This window comes from Gordionus sp. m RMFG-2023, chromosome 5 (genome assembly GCF_954871325.1).
Source record: "Gordionus sp. m RMFG-2023 chromosome 5, tfGorSpeb1-WG-v2, whole genome shotgun sequence".
Classification (NCBI taxonomy): domain Eukaryota; kingdom Metazoa; phylum Nematomorpha; class Gordioida; order Chordodea; family Parachordodidae; genus Gordionus; species Gordionus sp. m RMFG-2023.
Window position 1 is genome coordinate 2,138,892 of NC_088779.1, and position 23,595 is coordinate 2,162,486.

At 27.0% G+C, this 23,595-nt stretch overlaps 2 protein-coding genes across 3 annotated transcripts; both read right to left on the bottom strand.

Moving 5' to 3' along the window:
* Nucleotides 1-259: 259 nt before the first annotated feature.
* On the bottom strand, nucleotides 260-993 carry LOC135930063 (SRA stem-loop-interacting RNA-binding protein, mitochondrial-like). The gene is made up of 4 exons (XM_065466845.1): nucleotides 930-993; nucleotides 824-882; nucleotides 678-782; nucleotides 260-631 (listed from the first exon to the last, which is right to left on the bottom strand). The coding sequence occupies exons 1-4, from the start codon at nucleotides 988-990 to the stop codon at nucleotides 518-520; spliced, it is 339 nt and encodes a 112-aa protein (XP_065322917.1). The 5' UTR covers nucleotides 991-993; the 3' UTR covers nucleotides 260-517.
* Nucleotides 994-5,739: 4,746 nt separating this feature from the next.
* On the bottom strand, nucleotides 5,740-16,328 carry LOC135929696 (uncharacterized). 2 transcript variants are annotated; one of them, XM_065466402.1, is made up of 4 exons: nucleotides 16,213-16,328; nucleotides 13,948-14,230; nucleotides 8,484-8,565; nucleotides 5,740-6,205 (listed from the first exon to the last, which is right to left on the bottom strand). In XM_065466402.1, exons 2-4 carry the CDS (start codon nucleotides 14,199-14,201, stop codon nucleotides 6,161-6,163), a joined length of 381 nt encoding a protein of 126 aa, XP_065322474.1. In that variant the 5' UTR covers nucleotides 14,202-14,230; nucleotides 16,213-16,328; the 3' UTR covers nucleotides 5,740-6,160. The 2 variants fall into 2 exon arrangements, with proteins under 2 accessions (XP_065322474.1, XP_065322473.1); XM_065466401.1 differs by having other exon boundaries at nucleotides 5,740-6,208.
* Between the last annotated feature and the right edge of the window lie 7,267 nt (nucleotides 16,329-23,595).

Here is a 23,595-nt window from a genome sequence, read left to right on the forward strand (position 1 = left end):
TTAAGTAAAAATAAAAATAAAATTGTGTTAAAATTTTGGAAAGGAATATCCAATAATTATCATTATTGTAATTTAAATAATTAACTATAATCTCATTTAATATTGTAAAATTTTTCTCTAGTAAAATATTATTATAATTTATTTTATTTACATATAAAATGCATAAATTTCAAAACATTATATTGGAATATTTGAAAATTATAGAAAAATTACTAATATATTATCTTACCAAAATAGTTTTGATATTATTACCATTGTTTTGTTTTTTTTTGCAATTCATTTCTATAAATTCATTTTTTGGATAATTTGATTAAAACTTGGTTTACAAAATTATTTTTAAATTGTTTATATATTAATCTCTAAAATTACAAAAATACCCCCACCACCTTCTTCTAAGTTATGCTGAAACCAATATCCTACTCCAGTAGCTTTTAATATAATTGATAATTTTAAAAAAATATATATCAAATTTATCATGATTAAGTGATAATCTCAACAATATTTTCTAAGAGGCATTTTATTTCATGATATTTTTTATATCAATATCAAAAAATTGCTTTGCACGTATGGGAGATTGATTTAATCTTGATATTGTATTTGATGCATCATGATGAGCTGGATATACATTTAGCTATATATTTAAATGTTTATTAAATATTTTTTAAAAAAATAAAAACCTTTTGATTTTCCAAAATATGCTCTGAACTTATGGCATTATTATAACCATTTGAATCGGCAAACCTTATAAAGCCAAAATTTTTACTCTTCCCAGTAGTTTTGTTCTAAGGATTACATTATATTAAAGATAAATTATATTAATTACAAATAAGACTTGGCTATAAACAATATCACCAAATTTTGAAAAATACTCTTTCAGTTCTTCTAGATATATATATTTTTTTAAAGGTATAAAAATGGCTGTTAAATACTTTTGCTAATAGTCCAAGGAACATGTGCAACAAAAACTTTAAACATATTCTGTGACTGCATGATGGAAACTAATAGTATATGGATTTGAAAAAAATAAAGTTAGCACTAAACCATGACTAGTTTGGAATAATTATATTTTAAAACGAGTTTTAGACTAGTTTGGTTTTATTCATTTTAATTTAATTTAATTATATTTTAAGTTATCTTTTCTTAGCTTTATAAAAAAAAAATGTCTAAAAGGAATAAATAGATAGTTAATTAAAAGATATATCAATTAAATAAATGTCATCATCTCCCTATTAAAGGACAAAAGTAGTCCTTTGAACGAGAGGTGGAGGGGGGGGGGTTTCTCATAAATATTTTTATCAACATGATATAGATATGGGCATCTGATAAAAGCTAAATAAAATTTTTACTCTTAATTTTGATCTAAGGGGGTTGGGTGAGGGGGGGGGGCAGTAAAATAATTTTTTATATAGGTATTAAATAAAATGGAAATAATATATCTTTTGATTCTAATAATAATCATGACTTTAATTGGGCGGGTTTAGGTCTTGGGAGGTCAGGAATATTTATAATTCAGAACAAAGTATCGATATGGATATCAAATAAAAGCTATTTAAATATCTTTCAACTAAAATATTAGTATTCATCGTGCTCTTAATGGGTGGGACTTGGTTGAAGTATAGAGTGAGGGGGTAAAATATAAAAATTTGATATTGGTATCAAATAAAAGGTTTGTAAAATATATTTTGTCTGTAATAATTATTATCCTTTAATTAAGCTGGTGGGGGAGGGTGGGTCAGAAATATTTTTTATTAACAAAAAATTGATATGGGTTTCAATAAAAGGTAATTATATTATTTTTGACTATATTAATTATTTGTTTAAGTTGCGGGTTTAGGTATTGGGGTAAGTTCGATTTACCAATAAATGAAATGCACTATATATTTTAATATAATATATTAATCATTATTGTATCACAATATAGAACAAATCAGAGCTCATTATCTGGCTAAAAACAAGTAAAATTTAGTAATTTAATGAATTAATGGTTGGGCTACCCCAAATTAAATTTGATTGTAATATTTTATACACTTTTTCCTAATATCTCCTACTATATATTGAGATTTAAGTTATTTATATATAACCTGATATATATATATCAGTCAGTATTGTCAATAAATAACTTTAACAGTAGCGCACTATCGTTACCGCTATTTATTTTAATAAAGTAGCGGGCTATTAGCTACCTTTAACGCTACTTTAAATTTTTTTAAAATATTTTTTACTTATATCCATTTCCACAAATAAATAAAATGACTAATCAAATACATAAACTTTTTTTTGCATTTCAATAATAATATCTTTACACTATCATTCATTCCCAAGTCTAGACCGATGATCATAAAGCAAAAGCTATGACTAAATAATCGTTCAACACCAGCCCTTGAGGGCAATGCAGTATTAAATTTAATAAAAATATTATTCCTATAAGAAAAATCATCAAAAATATTTATTTTAGTATTTAGGATTTAAAAAAAAGCGGTTAGAAGATTTTCAATAGTAATTATTTTATTTAAAAAAAATCCTTTATATAGGATGGCGTTTTTAATTTGGCAGTTTAAGATAGTTATCAAATAGGCCATCTTATATTCATTATTACATACATATACCAAGCCGCTTATTCATCTTCATTATCAATAGCTGTTAGACAAAATGGCGTCACTATCACTACCCTTTACAATCTCAATTTATTTTTCTTAAAAATATATCTGAATATTTTCCTATTTTTGAAAGTTCATTTTCAAAATAACCCTTTTTTATAGGTATATCTTGAAAATTTCCAAGATTCTCGAGGCCTTCAAATTTCCCAGAGGACTTAAGTCCCTATGCACCCCTCTCCCATTAGTGACGCTACTGGTTGAGATCTTTCGATTCATTATTTCTGTTTTATTTATAAATTTTGCACTTATATTACTGATTTTTGATGATATTTAGTAATAATAAATTCCATCCAAAAGTGTCAAATTTATATTTAGAGAATGGTGACGTTGTCGCCTAATCAAATAATTTATAACCATGATAGCTCAATATAAAAACTCTTTTTCTTCAATTATTAAATCTTTCTTATCTTCGAAAAAATTTGTATCGGTTTCACTTTCGTGTATGCTCATTTTAAAAATAAAATTAGGGTTTAATAGATAAAATATTAATTTTTTCGCTAACTCGAGTCACAAATTTAATATTCAAATAAAATAAATGTAGATTTATATTTGTATTCATTCTGAAAATCGTAAAATCGTAGTAAAAATGCAAAATACTTTTTTATATTTGTATATTAAAAGTAGGAATAGGTGCTAAATCGTTAAAATAAAAATTGCTAGAAAATTGGGAATCTCGCTCATGTCTCCTAGAAAATTTTAAAAGTAATATTGAAAATAATATTAATGGATACCAGGAAATTAAACACTTTTAAATTAAGTTTTATTTTAACAAAAACAATTGCTAAAAATGAAGAAAATATCATTTTTGATCCCAGAATTGGGAACAATATTTTGGGAATATTGAATGATATTTCTCTCATTTTTTAGATATTTTCCAAAAAAAAAAACGTAATTTAAATACAAGTGTTTTTTACTCCCTTACCATCTTAATATTAATTTTTCAAATTTATTTTAAAAAGTTTTTTAGGAGATATACGCGAGATTCCCATCCTTTTTAGCGATTTTCATTTTAGCGATTTAGAACGGGAACATTTAAAGACTTTGGACTGGCGAACTAAAACAGGTCTGTGCAGGTTATTTTTAAACATTATTATAAAAGAAATAACTTATCTTTCACAAATTGTGCAACACTCTAAGAACATACATTTAAGAACTATAATCTTTTAGCATATAAAATTATATTTTAAAAGGGAACATTCAAGAATTATTATTATATATTACATTTTAACGTAGTGTATTTATTTTTCGATCATGGAATCGTTGACATATAATAATACCTAACGATGCATTCACAATCAACGGGACCCGCCATTTTGGTAGTCCATATAGTAATTATTCCCATGTTAAAAAAACTACTACTAAATTGATAACTTGCTTCCTTATTACCTCGATGATCGGGCAATTCTTTAATAAAGTTTGCCGTCAGACATTGAAATATAATTGGCATCTCGTTTAAAATTTTTTAATAATGATATGCATAGAAAAAAATGGTGACCCCCAGCTGTTTTTCATTGTTGTACACTTTTAATGTCATTGCATAAAATATAGCTATTCATTTTTATTAATTGAATATTTATTTTCTAGATGGCATTACATATTTGGAACATCATTTATTATCCATTATATTTATTTTTGAATATTTGTGAGTAATACTTATATAATTATTAAAAATATTTTCTCGTTTCTACACCCTAAATATGCCTCAAAAATGGTCTTTCATCCCAATAATCAGCATCCAATCCTATACAATACAGGATTAGACACGAAATGTCAACTCTAACTTTTTTGAATATAAGTTTAAAAAATTTTTTTTTTATATTAAGTCTTTTTATTTACATTTAAAGTTATCCTTTCCTCCTCATGATTCGTTTTAACAAAGAAGAATAGATTTTATATTTTTTTTGTTGTATATATTCATATTAGTTAATTATATAAAATTGTATATAATTTTTTGATTTAAAAGATAATAGTCAATAAAAATTATTAAAAAAATTAATTTGTTTTTAAAAAAAAAGTACCTTTTTATTTAATCACTTTTTTGACTGCTTATCATCTTCTCGTTCATGGGTAATCTCTTTTTTTTACGAGCAAGTCACCATTCCCTCAATTCTAGCAGTTTTATCTTGATTATATAATAATTGTATAATAAGAAAGAAAGAAAGAAAGAAAATAATAACCGTAATTTGTTTGACACTGGTAGGATATCGGATTTAGCCAAACTTCCGATAAACTACAAAGTTTGTATAATGAAAATTATTATTAGGTTATTCGGTGTTAGAAGTACTACTACCCAAAAAAAACAATATAATAATTCAATAAAACACTTACTTGTTTGGTTTCTTATTCATTGTGACAAGTCTCAAAAAATTGGACCCTCCAATTCGGATAATTAAAATATAGACCTATTGTTGAAAAGTGCATCAAAATGCTTATATGGGATATATCTTAATGGGAATATCTCATTCACGAACACAAGAAAAAGTCGCTTTTGAATTTTTAATAGTCAATCCTAATAATATTGTTATAGTTTATCGGTCTTAAGAATTATTCAACTTTCATAATGGGTTTTGTATTTTCTTTGGAAAAACTAATTTGGTGCGATAAAAATTTCTTATTTTTCTTTCAGGTGCTAATGCAAAACCAAAAAGGAAAATTTAAACAAAAAAAAACCATAAATAATTGTTAAAATAGTATTATTTTTCTAATTATTTTGCCTTTGTGAATTCAATTATTTTAAGCAATAATAATTATGTACAAATATTATGTCATTTCCACTAAACTAAGCACACACACACATTTATACATTCATTAAAAAATATTTTTCTGTTATAATTATAAAATTTATAAATATACTTTACATATAAAAATTATTAATATTAAACATGACTTGTTTAGTTAATCTAGTAATTTATTTATATCTAATCCATTACCATTCTGTCCCATATCCTCCTTAACAAACCTTACTTATTTTCATAATCTATAAACCTCAGCTATAACATTGAATTATTGTATAATGATAAATGTGCCATTATTAAAAATTATTATGGTAAAAAGACACTGCGACATTTACAAAGAAAAAGGATATTAGTTGATTTATGGTATTGATTCTATGAATAACAATGGTTTAATAAGTTTAGTGATATTTAAACTAACATTATTTGCGTAAATATTATTAAAATAAAAAGCCATATAAAAACATACAAATCACAAAAAAAATATTTATATTAAAAGAAGAGACATCAACGTTGGTTTAGACATTAAATTACATTATTTGTTTATTATGCCAAATTTATATTAAAAGATTTATATTCTTTTTTAAAACAATCTTTTATATAAAATATAAAAATATAATATAATAAAATATAATATAATATAATTAAATATAAAAATATTATTATTTATTGATAATGATTTAAATGATTTTATAATATAAAATATTTTTTGGCGACATTTTCAATAGAAATAATCATTCTTTTTTTCCTTTTTTTTGAATCTTTTAAAAATCAATAGTTTTCGTAATTACGATCTCGATTAAGCAACTTTAATAGCTTCTTTTTAAAAAAATACATATAATATAGTATATATATATATAGAAAGAAAGAAAGAAAGAAAGAAGGTTTATAATCATTTTGAATTGTAAATTAAGTGGAGATATTTAGGAGGGGGGGGGGGCAAAAGGCGGTATATTCACTGTAAAACAAAAACCATAAACTTTTATAATTATTTGTTCCCAAACAGGAACTTTATGGATTACGGTTCGGATCTCAGATTTGAAGAAACAAGAAAACTGCAGAGGTCAGGGGATTGAGAAATTTTAAAAGATTTATTTTTTATCATCAAACCCGACACCGGGTTTTGGATGGGCTCTATACCGTGGTTCCAGCCCGGTTTGAAAATGTGTAACAATATAACAAGCAGAATAAGTTTTATCATGTCAAGGAGGTAAGATTAAATGATTCTTGCCCTACTACTAACTAAATTTAAAATGCTAGAACCGGCCCTGCACTCTTCCAATTAGCACGCTCTAATTTCAGAAAATACAATCTTCTTTAAGTTTATTCATTTTATTTAATATATATATATATACATTTTTCTATATTGATTAAGTCCCCTGTCAAGAAAAGATGACTGATCTAAATCTGTCATTTTTCAGAAATTTAGGTTTTTCTTATTTTTTTTTTAAACTAAGACTGGGCAATCTCAATAAGAGCAATATATTTAAACATGTTATAATTTATTTTATGTTATATTTATATAAGATTTTAAACACAATATAGCATTTTTATAATTAGCGGCAGGTATTATAGAGATCTTCGGGCCAGAATGGGCCGGGCATAATATTTTTTTTAAAAAAACTCGGGTCGAATCGGGTAGCGGGCCGGGTCGGGCCTTAGAATTTTTTTTAAAAAATATATTGTATAATAAAAATATTTGATTTTATTTATAGAAAATTAGACGCCACATAAACATATACCTTTTATTTTGAATAATTATAAAAATTAATATCTATATTTAAATGTCTTTTGGACCGGGCCGGATCGGTTAATTTTTTTAAATAAAAATTTCGGACCGGGTAGCCGGGCTCGAAAAATAAGGCCTGATGCAGATCACCGTATTACACTGTACCATATAAAATGTATCACAAAAATAATTTTGTGTTTCGATGAAATTGTCTGTTAATTTTCAACTATTATCTTCATATTTTTTTTTTCTAGAATTTAAATATTTGCACAATTTAGTTATATTATTCATTTCAATGGCTCAACTCAATGCATGTTCATCTGAAGGGAAATTTATTTTAAAAAAAAATTAAAGATTTTAGGAATCATTCTTGGGGGGGGGGGGGATTTTATATCTAAATTTAACCACATTTAACTAGAAATTTAGCCCAATTACTCTCGAAGGAAAGTAAAAAGTTTCAGGTTTTTCTTTGATGACGGATGTGTAAGGACATATGCTAGGATAAATTTCTGAGCTGGGAAATGTCACCCCGGTCACCGACAGGCTTGGATAATGATGAATGACCTCGTAGGCATTCAAGGATGATAGATGGAACCGATAAAAAATACTCCGGTGGGATATCTGTCGATATTGATACTTTGGTGTGAGATCAAGATACAATGGTGTCGATAGCGATACTCCGATGGAAGATCCAAATGGAATAGATAAGGAACTCCGGTGGGGAATATCAGTGATAAAAAGAGATAGATAGCATGAATAATAAAGTGGAGAGAATATCGAAAGAGCTTACCACCAGAAAAAAAGTGAAAGCTTAGGAACTCTCGGAAAAATGGTCGACTTAATACTTCATACCCTATCCCTTTTCCTCATTCCTATCTTCCCGTTCAACGGACAAATCACGAAACCTAACTTCACACCACCCACATTTTTATTATTTTTTTTTTAGCTAGAATAATTTTCATTCCTAAATTTAAATATAATCACACTTATTCTTCGAAATTTCTTAAATCATACAAATATGATATAATGACCTCTTCTGGACTCGGGCCGAAAACATTTAAAAATTTTTTGAATATTCAAAATAAATAATATATTTATATATAATTATTTTTAGGTTGCTATTCTTTCTTTCTTTCTTTCTTTCTTTCTTTCTTTCTTTCTTTCTTTGAGATCTATAATGCCAAGCCTGGCGTGCTGCCTGCCAAATTTTCCACCCAATTTCTAATTGGTTCGATACCAAAATATCTATTTCAATTGGAATCTCTTTTATTATACCAGATTTTTATTTTTGGGATTATTCGAGATGACCTTAACCCCCCCCCTCTCCTCAAAATGAGTATTTATTTTTTAAAAAAAATATAAAACCATCATCTTGGGGTTATTATTTGCAATCTGTTCAGAGTAAGGGCCGGGATTGAAAGAATCGTATCTTTGACTTCTTCCAAACCTGAATAATATTAAGAAAAAGAAAATATAAAAATATATATATTTTTTTAAATACAAAATATTGGATATTCGATATTCGCTTTATGCTAATATATTGAGACCTGCAGAGGTACAATATGTACGGCCCGGATCGGATTTTTTCTTCAAAATTTTTTTCGGCCCGGCATGGCCCGGTTTTTTGTAAATAAAAATTTTCACTCTATATAATTATAATGTTTCGTTGTCAGTGTTGTCAGAAATTCCTTTCCCCTTTGTCATTTCAATTTTTACTAAGAATTTAAAATTAAAACTTTGCCAAATTTGTGTCAAAAGATAAAGTTATTTTTAAAAACAATTTTTTATTTGTCTTATATCGAAAGATAAGAAATATATATTTGATTTATATATAAAAAAAAACTCATAATAACAAACACCTAATATTTCATTTCATTTTCTTTTCAAAAATAAAATATTTATATATTTCATCTTTGTTTAAAATTGATTAAAAAAATATATTTTTTAAATACTTTTATAAAAAGCACAAAAATATTAATAAGAAATTTGGAAAAAATTCTTTAATTCATTAATAATAATTACAAATATACTATATTATTTTTTAAAAAATATCAAATATCTTTTGGTTTCCTAAAAGGCTGAAAGTTCTAATTCAAAAGAAATCTTCAAGAAATGGATTAATTTTTTGATAAATTGCTTTTTTGTTTTAGTTTTTCTTCTTAAATATATTTTTTCAGATGGTTTACAAATATTTTTTATAACCACAAACACAAAAGTATATAAAATGATAAGAAAATATATATTATTAAATATTAATTTAACACTTTTATTACTTTTTTCTTTAAATTTAAAAAAAAAAAATGAATAAGAAAAGATACACCATCATATACATATATACAGATACAACATCATATACAAATTTTGGTAATTTATTTTATGATATAGACAAGTTCCAAAATAAAATATAAATTATAAAAATTTTTGATGTTAGGTGTTTAATGTAGTAAGTAATATGAGATTAATAAAGTAACTGTTTTTATTTTTTATAAATAATTCTCGTATTTAGTGTTGTTAAACGGCTTTCATCTAGAATAATCTTACTCAGGCCTGAAGATTTTGTTTGTGGAAGGAACAAAGGTTTGGACATCTATTTAGCGATATCTCGGGGCTCAGGCAATATTTTTCTGGCTAAAATATTTAGTTAGCCCTTTTTTAAAATCGGCTCAAAACTAGCCGTTTAACAACACTACTCGTATTTAAAGAGAATGTATACACTTGTAAAAGACGGAAAAATAAGATCCGAACCAGAACCGCGAACCCGGTTATAAACGGGATTTTCGTTTTAAATACTCCTACAATGCGGAAACAGAATGACATGGCGCAAAGTCGTCATTAAAATAAAATGGGTAAGGAGTATGGAAGCGGATATATTCATTTACAACAAAATAAGAGTGAGTTTATAGAATATAAAGAGGTGGGGGGGGGGGTAGGTTTGGCCCAATTTTGATTTCCTCTTGTTGCCGGTTTTTGTGACTTCCTTATTTTAATTTTTATAATTAAGGTAATACGGAAATGAGAAGAAATAAGAGAGGGGTAAGAGATAGTTTTATCATCATTGGCTGGAGAAGTTGAGGGGGGTGGGGGTTATGGCACGAATAATCCTATTCTATACAATTTAATCTCCTAAATATTTAAAGCAATACTTTATCAAAAACGCGAAAAGATAGATTTTATAGTACAATTAAAAGAAAATTTAAGGTAACGTTTTGCGTTACCGGTACTCAAAAAAAATGGAATCGTATTACTCGGTACCCCTTAGAAGAAGGTAACTATTGGAGTTCCTTTTCTCAAAAAATGTAACGCATAACGAACTTACTTTTTTGACGCGTTACTTTTACACTAATCATTATTATTAATATTATTATATCTATAAAATATAGTTTAGTCTATAAAAAGTAGTGTCGTTAAACGGCCTCAGTTTTGAACCCAAAAACCCGCTAACTCAATATTTTTCCTGAGAATATAACATAAACCTGAAGATTTTGCTCTCGTAGATGGAAAAAAGGTTTGGAAAGCCCAGTAGCCAAATCTCAAAAACTTAGGACAATTCGCCGCATTTAAAAAATTCGGCTCAAATGAAGCCATTTAACAAACACTAAATGGAAGCAATATAGATAGTAAACATTAGAAAGATTTTTCCCATTAGACAAGATAGCTCAAATCACATAGACAAAAAATAAGGAGAAATTTCCATAGAACTTAAAAAGGTCTAAAGAAGAAATATTTATTTATTTAATAAATATATGCAAAACTCAACCGGAAAGTGTTAATGAAATACGTAATATAATCGATAATTTTAAAAGGACGATCGATATAAGTGAAATTTGATGCAGTGATAGTGTATGTAGAAATAGGAGAGAAATTGTTTTAATGGGGAAAGAGGATAAGATAATGTTCCTTAGAAGCTTTCTGAAACATGTATTATTTTCAACAGTTCTTTTGGAGCGTAGAGAGGGAATATAAAGAATGTTATTTTAGAAGGACCAGATGATGAGAAAAAAAATAAGATTCCAACTTAAAATCGAATTTGTTCTACTATGCTTCTTCTGATATTAGAACCTATATGATTAAACTGGATATCCTTATTTAGACTAACAATTTGTTTTTTTTTGGGTTTGGATTCTGTTGAACGTAAACAATAAAGAACATCAGATTTAGAAAAAACACATTTTTTTTGTTATACTCTTAAAATTAACCATGGGATGATAAAGTCATTTAAAAATATAAGCTTAGTGTATTGTTGAAAGGTTGGATTTGACCCTATCTTTAAAAATAGCTAACTCAAAATATTTTAGCCAGTTAAGATATTGTCTAAGGAGATTTTTTGCTAAATAGATGTTCAAACTTTTGTTCCATATCTATGAGAAAAATCTTAAGGATCGCGTAATATTTTTCTAAATAATTGAATTAGCCGTTTTTTAAATAACAACTACACTATGGATGATAGCTATGATTAATATTAAATATAAAACTGTTAAAATTAATTTACTAAGACGAATATTAATTATGATAGGCATTCTAAAGAATACGTCATGGGGATGGATGGGGTGTCAAAAAATTTCTGGAAAATTCTACCATAAAATGTTGAGATTTAGCGAATCTGGGGGTTTTTCGGGCCTGAGCCGAGCTTGGTCAAAAAATTAAGTCCCACGAAGGTTTCTGATATTATTATTCTGCAGCTATTTGTATTTTTTATAATTTTATAATTTATATAACAACGACAATAAATAATAATTAATAATAATATTTTATTTAAATACGCATCAAATTATAACATTTTTATTTTATTATATTTTATATTTTTTTAATAAATCTCATGCCAAATGAAACGGAAATGTGATGGGGGCTGTAAACGCAAAAAAAAGGGAGTTAATAATAAGTTAAAATATTTCTTATTTTTTCTCTTAAATCTCCTAAAATAATTATGAAAATGAAATTTGGAACCAAAAAAAAATAGGAAAATAAAATTTTACGATTAAGATTATTAAAAAAAATAGATATATAAATATTATATTATCCGATAAAAATTTAGTAGGAATATATGTACCCAATTACAAGGATTATCAGAATTTTCTTGAAATTTTGAATGATATGAAAAGATAAGAAAAATATGATTAAATTATATTATATATATATATATGTGTATGATGGGAATAAAAATGAAATATTTATAAGAATGAACGTTAATATAGCATATATTGGTGTCTATTTTAATTATATTTTTATTTTATTATGTTGTAATTAGATTTTAGATTTCGGTTAATACTTATTTTAAAAAAATATATATGTATATGAATTGGACGAGAAAAAAAGAGGCTTATATTCTAACAATAATTGGAATTTATAAACCGATATATTAATCCACAACTTATTGAAGGTCTCAAAGTCTATAAGATTCCCTATCAATTTTAGAATAACGTAACTAAATCAAGGTAACGATCTGTATTTTCCTTTTCTCTAAAAAACCACGGATATTTTGGTCAGATTTCCCTGGGTGCACTTTACCCCCTCACAACAATATAACATAACGCTAATATTTAGCGTTGTTAAAAAGACAACGATTTTGCTCAAATTTTTTTAAAAGTGACATTTTAGCTAAAATAACATTAAACCTCGAAATTCCTTTCTGTCATCTGTGAGGAAATCTCCAGGCTACATGTCATTTATATATATAAATTATATGTCACTCAAAGGTTGGGGTTAACAGCAATATTTTCCAAATATTCGTAAGATAGGTACATTCCAAACATGATAGAATATATTTCCGGTAAAATCAGTAAAAAAAACGCGCTCAAAAATTGGCGGGGAAAAACACATTGAACGCTAACGTAATATAAATTATGTAAAATATTATATATATATATTATTTATTATATATGTGTCGTTAGCTATTTATCACACCACCTATAATTAAGTTTACGTTGCTAACACAACCTTACTCCTTGAACCATTTTTAAGCATGTATTTCTTAACACCTTACCCCTTAGTGTTGTTAAACGGGGTCGTTTTGAGCCAATTTTTAAACAACGGCTAACTCGATATTTCATCCAGAAAAAAAAGATTACACGAGCCTTTAAGATTTTTGTTCATAGATGGACGCAAAGGTTCGGACATCTGTCGAAGAAAATATCGAGACTTAGGGCAATATTTATCCTGGCTAAAATATTGAACTCCGGTTTTAAGAATCGGCTCAAAACGAACCGTTTTTACAACACTACTTACCCACGTGACTTGCTAAGACCGCTTCTAAGCACGGCGCGTTTTTTCGAAGCGATTAATAATTCAGCTTAATAGTTGCGCGCTTCCAAACACAGCGTTTTTTTATTTATTCCTTACGATTAACAAATTAGCTTAATTTTTTTTAACGATTTAAATGGCGTCTAAACTAACCCAGCCCAAGAAGAATCATAATGAAAAAATTAATTCTATATTTTTAAAACAACAACAATGGTTTAATATAAAACTATATTCGGTTGTCATCTTAAATTAACATCCGCGAGTTATGGCTACCCTATATTAGATTATCTGGTAATCCAATGAGATTAAAAAAAATTTTTTAATAAAATTACTATATAAAGGGGTGGAAACCCAAGATGACGTGTCACCATATGATTTATAAACCCAAGATGGCGTGTCACCATATGATTTATTTTAAATGATAGTGAGACAAGGGGGGAAGTATATTATATTGATATAGCAATCGTAACTTTTTTTTCAATTGGCAGAACTGAAAAATAATTGAATGCTAAAAGTTAAACGCTTAAACAAATGAAGAAGATTTTAGAAATTATCGTGATTCACATGTTTGTTAGATGAAACAATTTATTACCTAGGTCTTGACATGGCGTCAATCATTCTCCCGTAGTTTCGTAGGAAGCTTGAAAGGTCTTCCTGCTTCTTGATCAATATGTCGTTAGCTAAAACGCCCGTCATGAGCGGAAACGCCCCTCCAAAATATTGGGATACTACCAACGCGCCCAAGATTACCAACCAAATGTTGTAATTAGAACGGATCTTGTTGGAATAAAATTTACGGGGACATGCGGGCCAAGAGGATGTTATAGAAATCAATTTTCCCGTCATTTTTTATTTCCTTTAACTTTAATAATTATCTTTAATATTTATATAAAATAAAATTATTATTATTATATTAATAATGTATTTTTTGCAAAAAAAAAATTCATAAAAATTATATTTTTTTTTTTAGAGAAATTAAATAGAGAGGAGAAGAGAGGAGGAGAAGAGAAGAGAAGAGAAGAGAAGAGAAGAGAAGAGAAGAGAAAGAGAAAGAGAAGAGAAGAGAAGAGAAGAGAAGAGAAAGAGAAGAGAAAGAGAAGAGAAGAGAAGAGAAGAGAAGAGAATTGGCTCTTAAATTTCCTGTATTTTTTAAAAAAAAATTAATTTATATATAATATAACCTACCACTTTTTATTATATCAACTTTTTTAAGTATTGTTAAAAAGCCCAATTATGCGAGATTTTAGTTTAAAATTATATAGGTAGACCGCGAGATTAGACAAATAAATCAATAAGCAAAATCTTCAGGTTTACGGAATATGATTTAGGCTAAAATTTTAATCCGGCCCCCTTTTTTTTAAATTTGACCCTATATCGTGGGCCTTCTAACAACCACTAAATTCCTGTTATATCCTTCGGAATTATATTAAGAATTAACAAAATAAATTAACTCATTATCTGCCCAACAAGTTAATATGATAATTAGTTTATGACAGGAATGTTAAAAAAAAAATTTCTTGAAAATTTTTAATGGAAATTTCGTTTGAAATGTCCCGATGGGAACAATAAAGAGACAATTTTTAAAAAAAATAACCCCCCCCTTCCCCCCCCCACCACTAAAATGAGTTATTCGAATCCGATATTAATTAGATATAAATAAGTTTGAAACCTTTATTCTATATAGTAGAGTTGTTAAAGGGCTCGTTTTGAGCCGCTGTTGAAAAAAACGGCTGGCTCTATATTTAAGGCGGAAAAAAATTGCGTGAGTCTCCAGATTTCGCTAATAGTTGTTCTAGACTTTTGTACCATCTAGGAACAAAATCTTCAGGGGCCTGCGTAATATTTTTTTGGATAAAATATTGAGTTAGCCCTTTAACAACACTATTCTATAGAAGACAAACGAAATTTTAAGAAGCTCAACTCTAAATATTCAGTTTTTTTTTCGACCTAACATAAAATTCAGGGAAGTATTCTATTATAATCTTACTATATAAATGGAGGATCTAATAAAATCAATCATATATATATATATAATATAAATATCTTGGAGGAAAAATCGAAATGTTGTTATTTAATGTATTAAGAAGTTATTCCTAACGATATTTCATATTTCCTCGGAATCTGATCTCTGGATTCCGGCCGGACACAATCCCTAAGTTTCCAAGGAACATTTCCCAAATTTATAACTAATAAAGAATTTTTAACAATTATTATTTGAACTTGAAATCGAGAACTAACAAAAAAAATAAATATAAATTATATTAAAACCAGAACTCTGACCTTTTCATTTTATACATGAGATCTTTTGTTTACTAACAAGAAGAACCATGCTAATTTTAATTCCAGGGGTCTTAGTGGTCCATCTAATTTCATGCTTAATATACTATATATTTACAAAGTTTCCTACAATTTTTAACGAACGATTTTTAAAGTTATAAACCCATTTTTTTGAGGCGAAAATGCGCATCTCAATCCTTATTATTTATTTTTTTTGAAAATGTTGGAGTTTCTCCAAGCTCTTATGTTCAATGAATTCGATCCTATTCCTATTATCCCATTCATTTCAATTCCAAAAAAAAATAAAAAATATAACACAACAATTATTAGATTTTGAACGTTTTGAAATGGGGATCGGGAAAATTTCTAGTGTTGTTAAACACGGCTAACTCGATATTTCATCCAGAAAGATCCTTAGGCGAGCCTGAAGATTTTGCTCGTAGAAAGGAACAAACCTTAGGTATACATTAACGAAATCTCGAGGTTTAGGCAGTACTTTTCTGGCCAAAATATTGTGTTAGCCGTTTTAAACGGCTCAAAATTAGCCAAAAAATATTTTAAAAATAAATTCTCCACATACCTGAAGAGGATCTTAAGAATTCTTGATGAAGAGAAATATGTTCAGACTAGAAATTTTTGGATTTTTTTTTTCAAAATATATATTGTATATTAAAAAAAATTTTTCTTATATTTATATAATATATTTCTATTTTTTTTATTTTTTATTTCGTTTATTTAATAATATCTATTTTTTTATTATTATTATTTTTTATTAAATAAAAAATTAATATTTAATATTTAATTTGAAACTTGCTTTATATATTTTTTTTGGGGGGAACTAAAAATAAAATTTATTCTTATTTTTCGAGAGTATATAAATATAATGACATTTTTTTAAAAAAGTTCAAACATATCGAAAGCGTCGTTGAATGCAAATCAGCTGGACCCGCCATTTTTGGTAACCCATATAGACAAATATTCTCACGTTAAAAACTACTATTGAATTGATAACTTGCTTCCTAATTTCGATGATCCAGGCAATTCTTTAATAAAGTTTGCGTCAGGCATAGGAATAAATTGGCCCTCTCGGTTAAAATTTTTAATCATGATACGGGTAATCAAAATGACGTCCCCAGCTGTTTTCGATGACGTACACTTTTAATGAATGCATCGTCTGTCTAGGTATTATTATTATATGTCATTAGGTTATAAATAAGGGTTTGATGTGATGGATTAGGGTTATGATATAGCAAAAAAATAGGTTTTTAAATCATAATATAACCATTTTTTATGGATAACTTGTCAAATCTGACAGATCACGTGATAATAAATGGACGATTAGAAATTTGGATAAATCAGCTGTCGTATAAAGGCAATTTCCTTGAGTCGGATCATAATCAGCGGCAAACATAATAATTTCCTATCTTTTCTAACCCTATAACCTTCCTCCCATTTAAACTGCTCACTGAAGATTAGAGTGCTCTATCTGCAAAACCTTTTGAAAAATTAGGGTCGCTACATCACGAATAAAATATAAACCAGGTGGTGGATAACCAACAAAAATTATTAAAAATAAAAAATCGGGAGGTTAAGAAACCTCTTTCATTCATTTTCATATCACAATTTAACAATAATTAGAATTTATAAATGATAATATATATATATATAATTGCTGAATATTTAAATATAATGTAGATGACGTAATTGGGATATGGAACCTCGTGGGGGTTAGGAATTCCTTGATTTTAAAATAGTTTATGGAGGGCGACTGCTAAAAATAGTACATTGGACAAGCTATTAACGAAATCTCTAGGTATAGGCTAAAATATTAAGCCACCTTTTTTTTTTAAAAAAAATGGACCAATTCTAGCTATTTAAAACAACACACGAGGTTCAGCTCAAAATTCCTCCCAAAATATTTTATCTTTATTATTTTTTTCGTGACATATTCGTGACAAATGTTATATATATGTGAAGAGAAGAGAAGAGAAGAGAAGAGAAGAGAAGAGAGAGAGAAGAGAAGAGAAGAGAAGAGAAGAGAAGAGAAGAGAAGAGAAGAGAAGAGAAGAGAAGAGAAGAGAAGAGAAGAGAAGAGAAGAGAAGAGAAGAGAAGAGAAGAGAAGAGAAGAGAAGAGAAGAGAAGAGAAGAGAAGAGAAGAGAAGAGAAGAGAAGATATAGATTTCTCAGAATTTTTAAAAAGACTCAAAATTTAAATGTATTTTGTGTATATAATTTTACTAATGAGATAGATTAACACGTTCAAAGAAAAAAAAATTTCTTCAAAATTTAAACGGCAAAAATTATAAGAAATTTTAAATTTTTTATAAAATTTCTTATTTTATTAATTTATACAACCAAAAATTAATCCCCTTTTTCTATAAAAAATAAAACATTTCCCGGAAAAAATAATATTTTTTTTATTATTAATATTTGCCTTTTTTGATATTCTTTAATTCATCATGCGGCTATTTAGGCGCGACACACGAATTATCTTAATATAAATAGTAATGATTAGTATATATCGTATCTGCTCAAAATATTCTCTTCTCTTCTCTTCTCTTCTCTTCTATTCTCTTCTCTTCTCTTCTTTTTAAACTAATTCAAATAACTCCCCTGGCCCTTACCAACTCTCATTCGGACCTATATGGGCTGAGAAGACTAGCCGTTATCTAACTACTTTTAGGATATTTATTTATTTCAGCCAAAAAGAAAAATTAGCATTATTTTGTAAGGATCATGATACAAAAAAAATTAATTATATCAGAACCTTACAAATACTATTGGCTTTATCAGCGAAATCGATATTTCGCCAAATTATTAACTAAGCCTCGAAATTTTGTCAATAGATGTACAAATGTTAGTCGCAATGTGTGTTTTTTTTCCGCCAATAAATTTTTGAGAGAGTAAAAAAAAATAACATGTGTAAAAATTCCTGATTTTAACCGGAAATACATTCTCTCATGTTTGGAATACAACCCTACCCTAAGAATTTCTGAACAATTTTTTTACCGCGAACCTTTGAATTTTTAAAAATTTGATATAATTTATATCAGTTTTTCCTATATATAAATTATTAAATGAACTAGATATCGCCGGGGTGGCCTAGTGGGTTTATGATGTATGCCTGGAAGCAGAAGGTCTCAGGCTCAATCCTGGTAAGGATCGTACAAAAAAAAATTAAATGATTAGACATTTAACGACGAAAACTGTCTATACAATTCCCCGTTAAAATTTTTCTTATCATATAAAATCCTTTGTTCTTTCTTTCTTTCTCTTTCTCTTTCTATTAATACAATTATTCATTTTTTTTAAAAAAATATTTTGATTTTATTTTTCCCATTTTTTTCTTTCTAATTTAATCATTTATATAAAACATCTCCAAAAAAAAAACTAAAAATCAAAATAAGAAGATGGAGATATAAAAAATAAGAAGAATTCAATTAGAGGGATGAATGATAAATCAATAATGATTAGTGCTTATGAGAAGAAGTAGGAATTAATCCCTCTTTTTTTCAAGATAAATATCGCAATAATTTTATTTTTATTTAATTATTTATCATTAAAAAATCTTTTTAAATTTGAAGAAGCATAACTTTTCTAAGATTTAAATTTATATAAATAAAAAATTATTTTAATTTTGCCCCTTTTTAAATTTTGAAGATTCATTTTAATAAAAACCGTAGACGTTACTCGAAGAAGTAATGGCGCTACTTTCTTAGGATTACTCTAGAAAATAAAAAAAACCTCCCAAATAATTATACGTCTAGCGTAAAGATGTAATAGGATTCTTAGCAAAAAAAAATCTGAGTTTTTAGCAAGAGTCTACACAACTTAAATCATTGAAAGACTTGATGTACGCTGTAAATGTACGTTAAGCCTAGTTATCTACATGGTAAATATCAGATATTTCCGCTAACTTACAAAGCCACCCTCTTAATTTGCATTTATATTTTAGATATGAATTTTTTTTTAATATATATATGTTAGCGCCAATGTGATTTTTCCGGCAAGGCGTTATTTTTTTTTCAACTTTTAAATCAGGTTTTAAGGCGGGTTTTTAAAAACGGAAATGCATGCCTTTCATGTTTGGAATACACACCTACCCTACAAATTTCGGAACAATTTTTACGCGAACTTTTAAACTTAATATAATAATTTATTATTAAGAATTTTCCGCCATATTTTTTTATATATATAAATTTTAAAACTGACTCAAAGGTTAGCGGAAAGATTGTTTACCAGAGTTGTTAAAAGATACTTTTTAAATGGATCTAGATACAAATACATCGTCTAAAATAATATCTAGATACAGATATTTTAATCAAAAATCTATCTAGATGCAGATACAGATATCACATTTTTATATCTAGACAAAGGATCTAGATACTTTTATCTAGATCCTTTAACAACTCTGTTGTTTACAAATTCGGATAGGTATTCCAAACACGACATGGCAGAATTGTCTGAAATTCCTAGGGTATAGAATGTTCTAGAATGCTGGAGATGCGAACCAAGGGAAAATAAGTATCTCCAAAAATAAATAACAGCGCTATATTAATGATTTTAAAATGTTAAAAATATGTTTAAAAAAAAAGACATGAACCTATGAAAAGCATAGTACTGGATTTATTTTTATTTTTTAAAAATATTTTTTTTTTCCATTATTTTCTTTTCATTCTATTCCAAACTTTTTTCTTCTTCTTTTCTTTCGTAAAGTTTTTTACAAATTTTTGACAATTTTTTCAATTTTGAAAGATAAAAATAAAAATATAAACCCTTAGCGTCTTTTAATGCCCGATATTTTTTTTATCACGTGATCATCAACATGCACAAAATGAGACATATGAGAAAAAAAAAATGGCGTCAATATGGCTAATTTCTAAAGCTAAAATGGCGAAATTTATCCCTCCTACTATATAATTGGTCAACTCAACAGGTATCACGTGGCTCAAAAAAAGAAAGGAAAGGATCACGTTGATTCGTAACTTTATAACGCGTTAATCGTTTTTTCCTTTTCTTTTTTTTAAAATCTGTGTCCAAAATATCGAAAGATTAAATTCGCAAACTTTCTAAACTTTGATGAAAAATAAATAAATAAGCTATTTTAGATATAAAAACAAAAACATGTCCAAAACTTAATTCTAGAAAATTTTATAAATTTAATATAAAAAAAATTAACACAATTATTTCGTTAAATTTTGTGAAAGTTTTGAACATAGCCTTAAATAAGATTTTTGATAAGTTAAAAGATTATTATGAATCTTGAAATTCCTCAAGAGTAGTTCATTTTATATATATATTTACATATATATAAATCCGGTATCCGGCCCGAACCCGGCCCGGGCCTATTTTTTTAAAAGAAAATCGGGTTCGGGTTTGGTCGGGCCGAATATTTTTTTATAAAATTCGGGCCCGGTCGATACGGATCTTTTTAAAAATATTTATATTGTATCTAAATTTATCTAATACTGTTATTTTTTTGAAAGTTTTTTTCTATTAAGCAATGGTGTCACTAGTCTTTACAATCTCAGGGGAGCTAGCTGGCTCAGGAAAAAAAATTTTTATAAATTATTTTTCACAATTTACTTTTCTTCAGTTTTTTTGAAGCTAACAATTTTTTTATCTTTTTAGTTTTAAAAAAAAGAATCTTAGTAATTTTTTTTTTTAAAAAAAAATCTGTTTTTTCGATAAAATAAAGACAAATTGTCAATAATTTCAATAAATTTTTTTAAAATAGTAAAAAAAAAAAAAAATTCCCCCCTTCACACTTATTTTACATTTGATTTGTCTTATTTTTCTTCGGTATTTTTAAATTATATTTTAATTACACGTAAAATAGGTGAATTATTCCACAAATTATTTACTTGGGATACGCCACGAAACCTTTCTTGATTCCTAATCGGAAGGAAGGAAGGAAGGAAGGAAGGAAGGAAGGAAGGAAGGAAGGAAGGAAGGAAGGAAGGAAGGAAGGAAGGAAGGAAGGAAGGAAGGAAGGAAAGAAGGAAGGAAGGAAGGAAGGAAGGAAGGAATGAATGAATGTATTGTTATTATGGGTAGTTTTGTTAAATGGCTCATTTAAAAACGGCTAACTCGATATTTTGATTTCGCTAACAGATGTCTAGACCCCTGTGCCAACTACGAGCTATTGAATTTCGTTATTGTGTATTGCTTCATTTTTAACATATTAAATTTACTTTGTTAAGCAATAAATATAAATAATTTATTATGTCATGTTTTTATTTGAAATAATAGCATTTTTGCTAAAAAAATAAATAAATAAACTGTAATTAGTTATATATTAAAAATTGAAACTAGTAACTGTAGTTATATTTTTTAGAAATGTAACTGCCAAAAATAACTAGTTACTTAAAATAAATAAATATGTAAGTATAAATCTAAATAATATATTCAAATAAATTATTTTTTTATTTTTAATTATGTAGAAAGAAAGAAAGAAAGAAAGAAAGAAAGAAAGAAAGAAAGAAAGAAAGAAAGAAAGAAAGAAAGAAAGAAAGAAAGAAAGAAAGAAAGAAAGAAAGAAAGAAAGAAAGAAAGAAAGAAAGAAAGAAAGAAAGAAAGAAAGAAAGAAAGAAAGAAAGAAAGAAAGAAAGAAAGAAAGAAAGAAAGAAAGAAAGAAAGAAAGTAAGTAAGTAAGTAAGTAAGTATAATTTCCCGCTGTCCAAAATACATTTTCTTTTCTTAAATTATTACGTTGCTTGGATTACATAATTTTGTGACCAAAATTCAAGTAGTAAAACCTATTTTTTAATATTATTAATAATTCTTTACAAAATTTAGAGCACATTATATTACATATTTTTGCCCATTAAATAAAAAATTAATTTTTCTAATACACTTTCCCTTATTATTCTTATTATTATCACAATTTTCTTGACCAAAATATTAAAAAAAACTCCAAAATTATACAGTTCTAATATAAGCTAATAGACTTGGATGGTGATGAATTAACATTAAAAATATATATTTGCAATAAGTTTTAAAATGAATATTATTTGAAAACAACTGCTTATTTTATAAATATCATATTTGTAAAAATATTTGAGTGAAAAAAATTATTATCTAAAAAAAACCCATTTTTAGAAGTAATCATTTTATAATTTATAAGAACCAAGTCTAACAAAAGCATGAGCACATTGGCTCAAATTTTTTTAAAAATGATCGCTTTTAACCTTAAAAAGATAACAGATTTAAGAAATCAAAAGAACAACCTTTTCCAATTTTTTAAAAAGTCAGATATTCAATTTTTTTTTCAGTCCCACCTTAAAATCTAATAATTTACCCCAACCGGAAATTTATTTTTTGTCCTGACCTGAAATTTTTATTTATAATTATATATAAATTAGACACATTTTAGTAACTGCATGTTTCGCCTGTCAACAGATTGTTCTATTCCCTAATCAAGATAAGTGTTATTTCTAATTTTTCCTGGATAGAAACAGAATACAGTACGAACTCTGAGAGTCTGATCCATCATTTGTCGAGGATGACATTCTACTGGTTCGGTATGATGCAGAAATTATACCCTCCCCTTCTACCAGAATTGCTAAAAAAATGGACCCTGCCTTGGCCAAGTTTTGGAAGATCTGATAGTACAAGTAACATAATGTGTCAAATGTCTCCTATATTTTCCAAATAAAAAAATATATATTTCAGCCTCTAAGTCATCCACAGCTAATCTATGGAAACATATATATCTGTAAATTTTATTTTGACATCATTTGTCCTAAAAGTTATAAATTTTAATATGTAACAAAATTCTTGTTTTGTTATTATATAGAAGAATTAATTAAAAACTAACTTTCTAAGAAGTCATCCAGAGCTAATCTCTGGAAACACAAACCTTCTACATTTGTTATGACATAATTTTCTTAAATAGTTATAAATTTTGATATGTAACAAGATTTTTTGTTTTGCCCTATTATTATTATATAGAAGAATTAA

What these genes read in the sequence shown, in the direction of transcription:
- LOC135930063 (XM_065466845.1), bottom strand. Translation starts at nt 990, where the DNA reads ATGCAGTCACAGAATATGTTTAAAGTTTTTGTTGCACATGTTCCTTGG. An exon ending in TCCTTGGACTATTAGCAAAA is followed by an intron (nt 883 to 929) that starts GTATTTAACAGC and finishes ATATATATCTAG; the next exon opens with AAGAACTGAAAGAGTATTTT. An exon ending in TTTATAGCCAAGTCTTATTT is followed by an intron (nt 783 to 823) that starts GTAATTAATATA and finishes TGTAATCCTTAG; the next exon opens with AACAAAACTACTGGGAAGAG.
- LOC135929696 (XM_065466401.1), bottom strand. Translation starts at nt 14,201, where the DNA reads ATGACGGGAAAATTGATTTCTATAACATCCTCTTGGCCCGCATGTCCC. An exon ending in GACGCCATGTCAAGACCTAG is followed by an intron (nt 8,566 to 13,947) that starts GTAATAAATTGT and finishes AATATTATTCAG; the next exon opens with GTTTGGAAGAAGTCAAAGAT. An exon ending in ATAATAACCCCAAGATGATG is followed by an intron (nt 6,209 to 8,483) that starts GTTTTATATTTT and finishes TTTTTTAAAAAG; the next exon opens with AAGCTATTAAAGTTGCTTAA.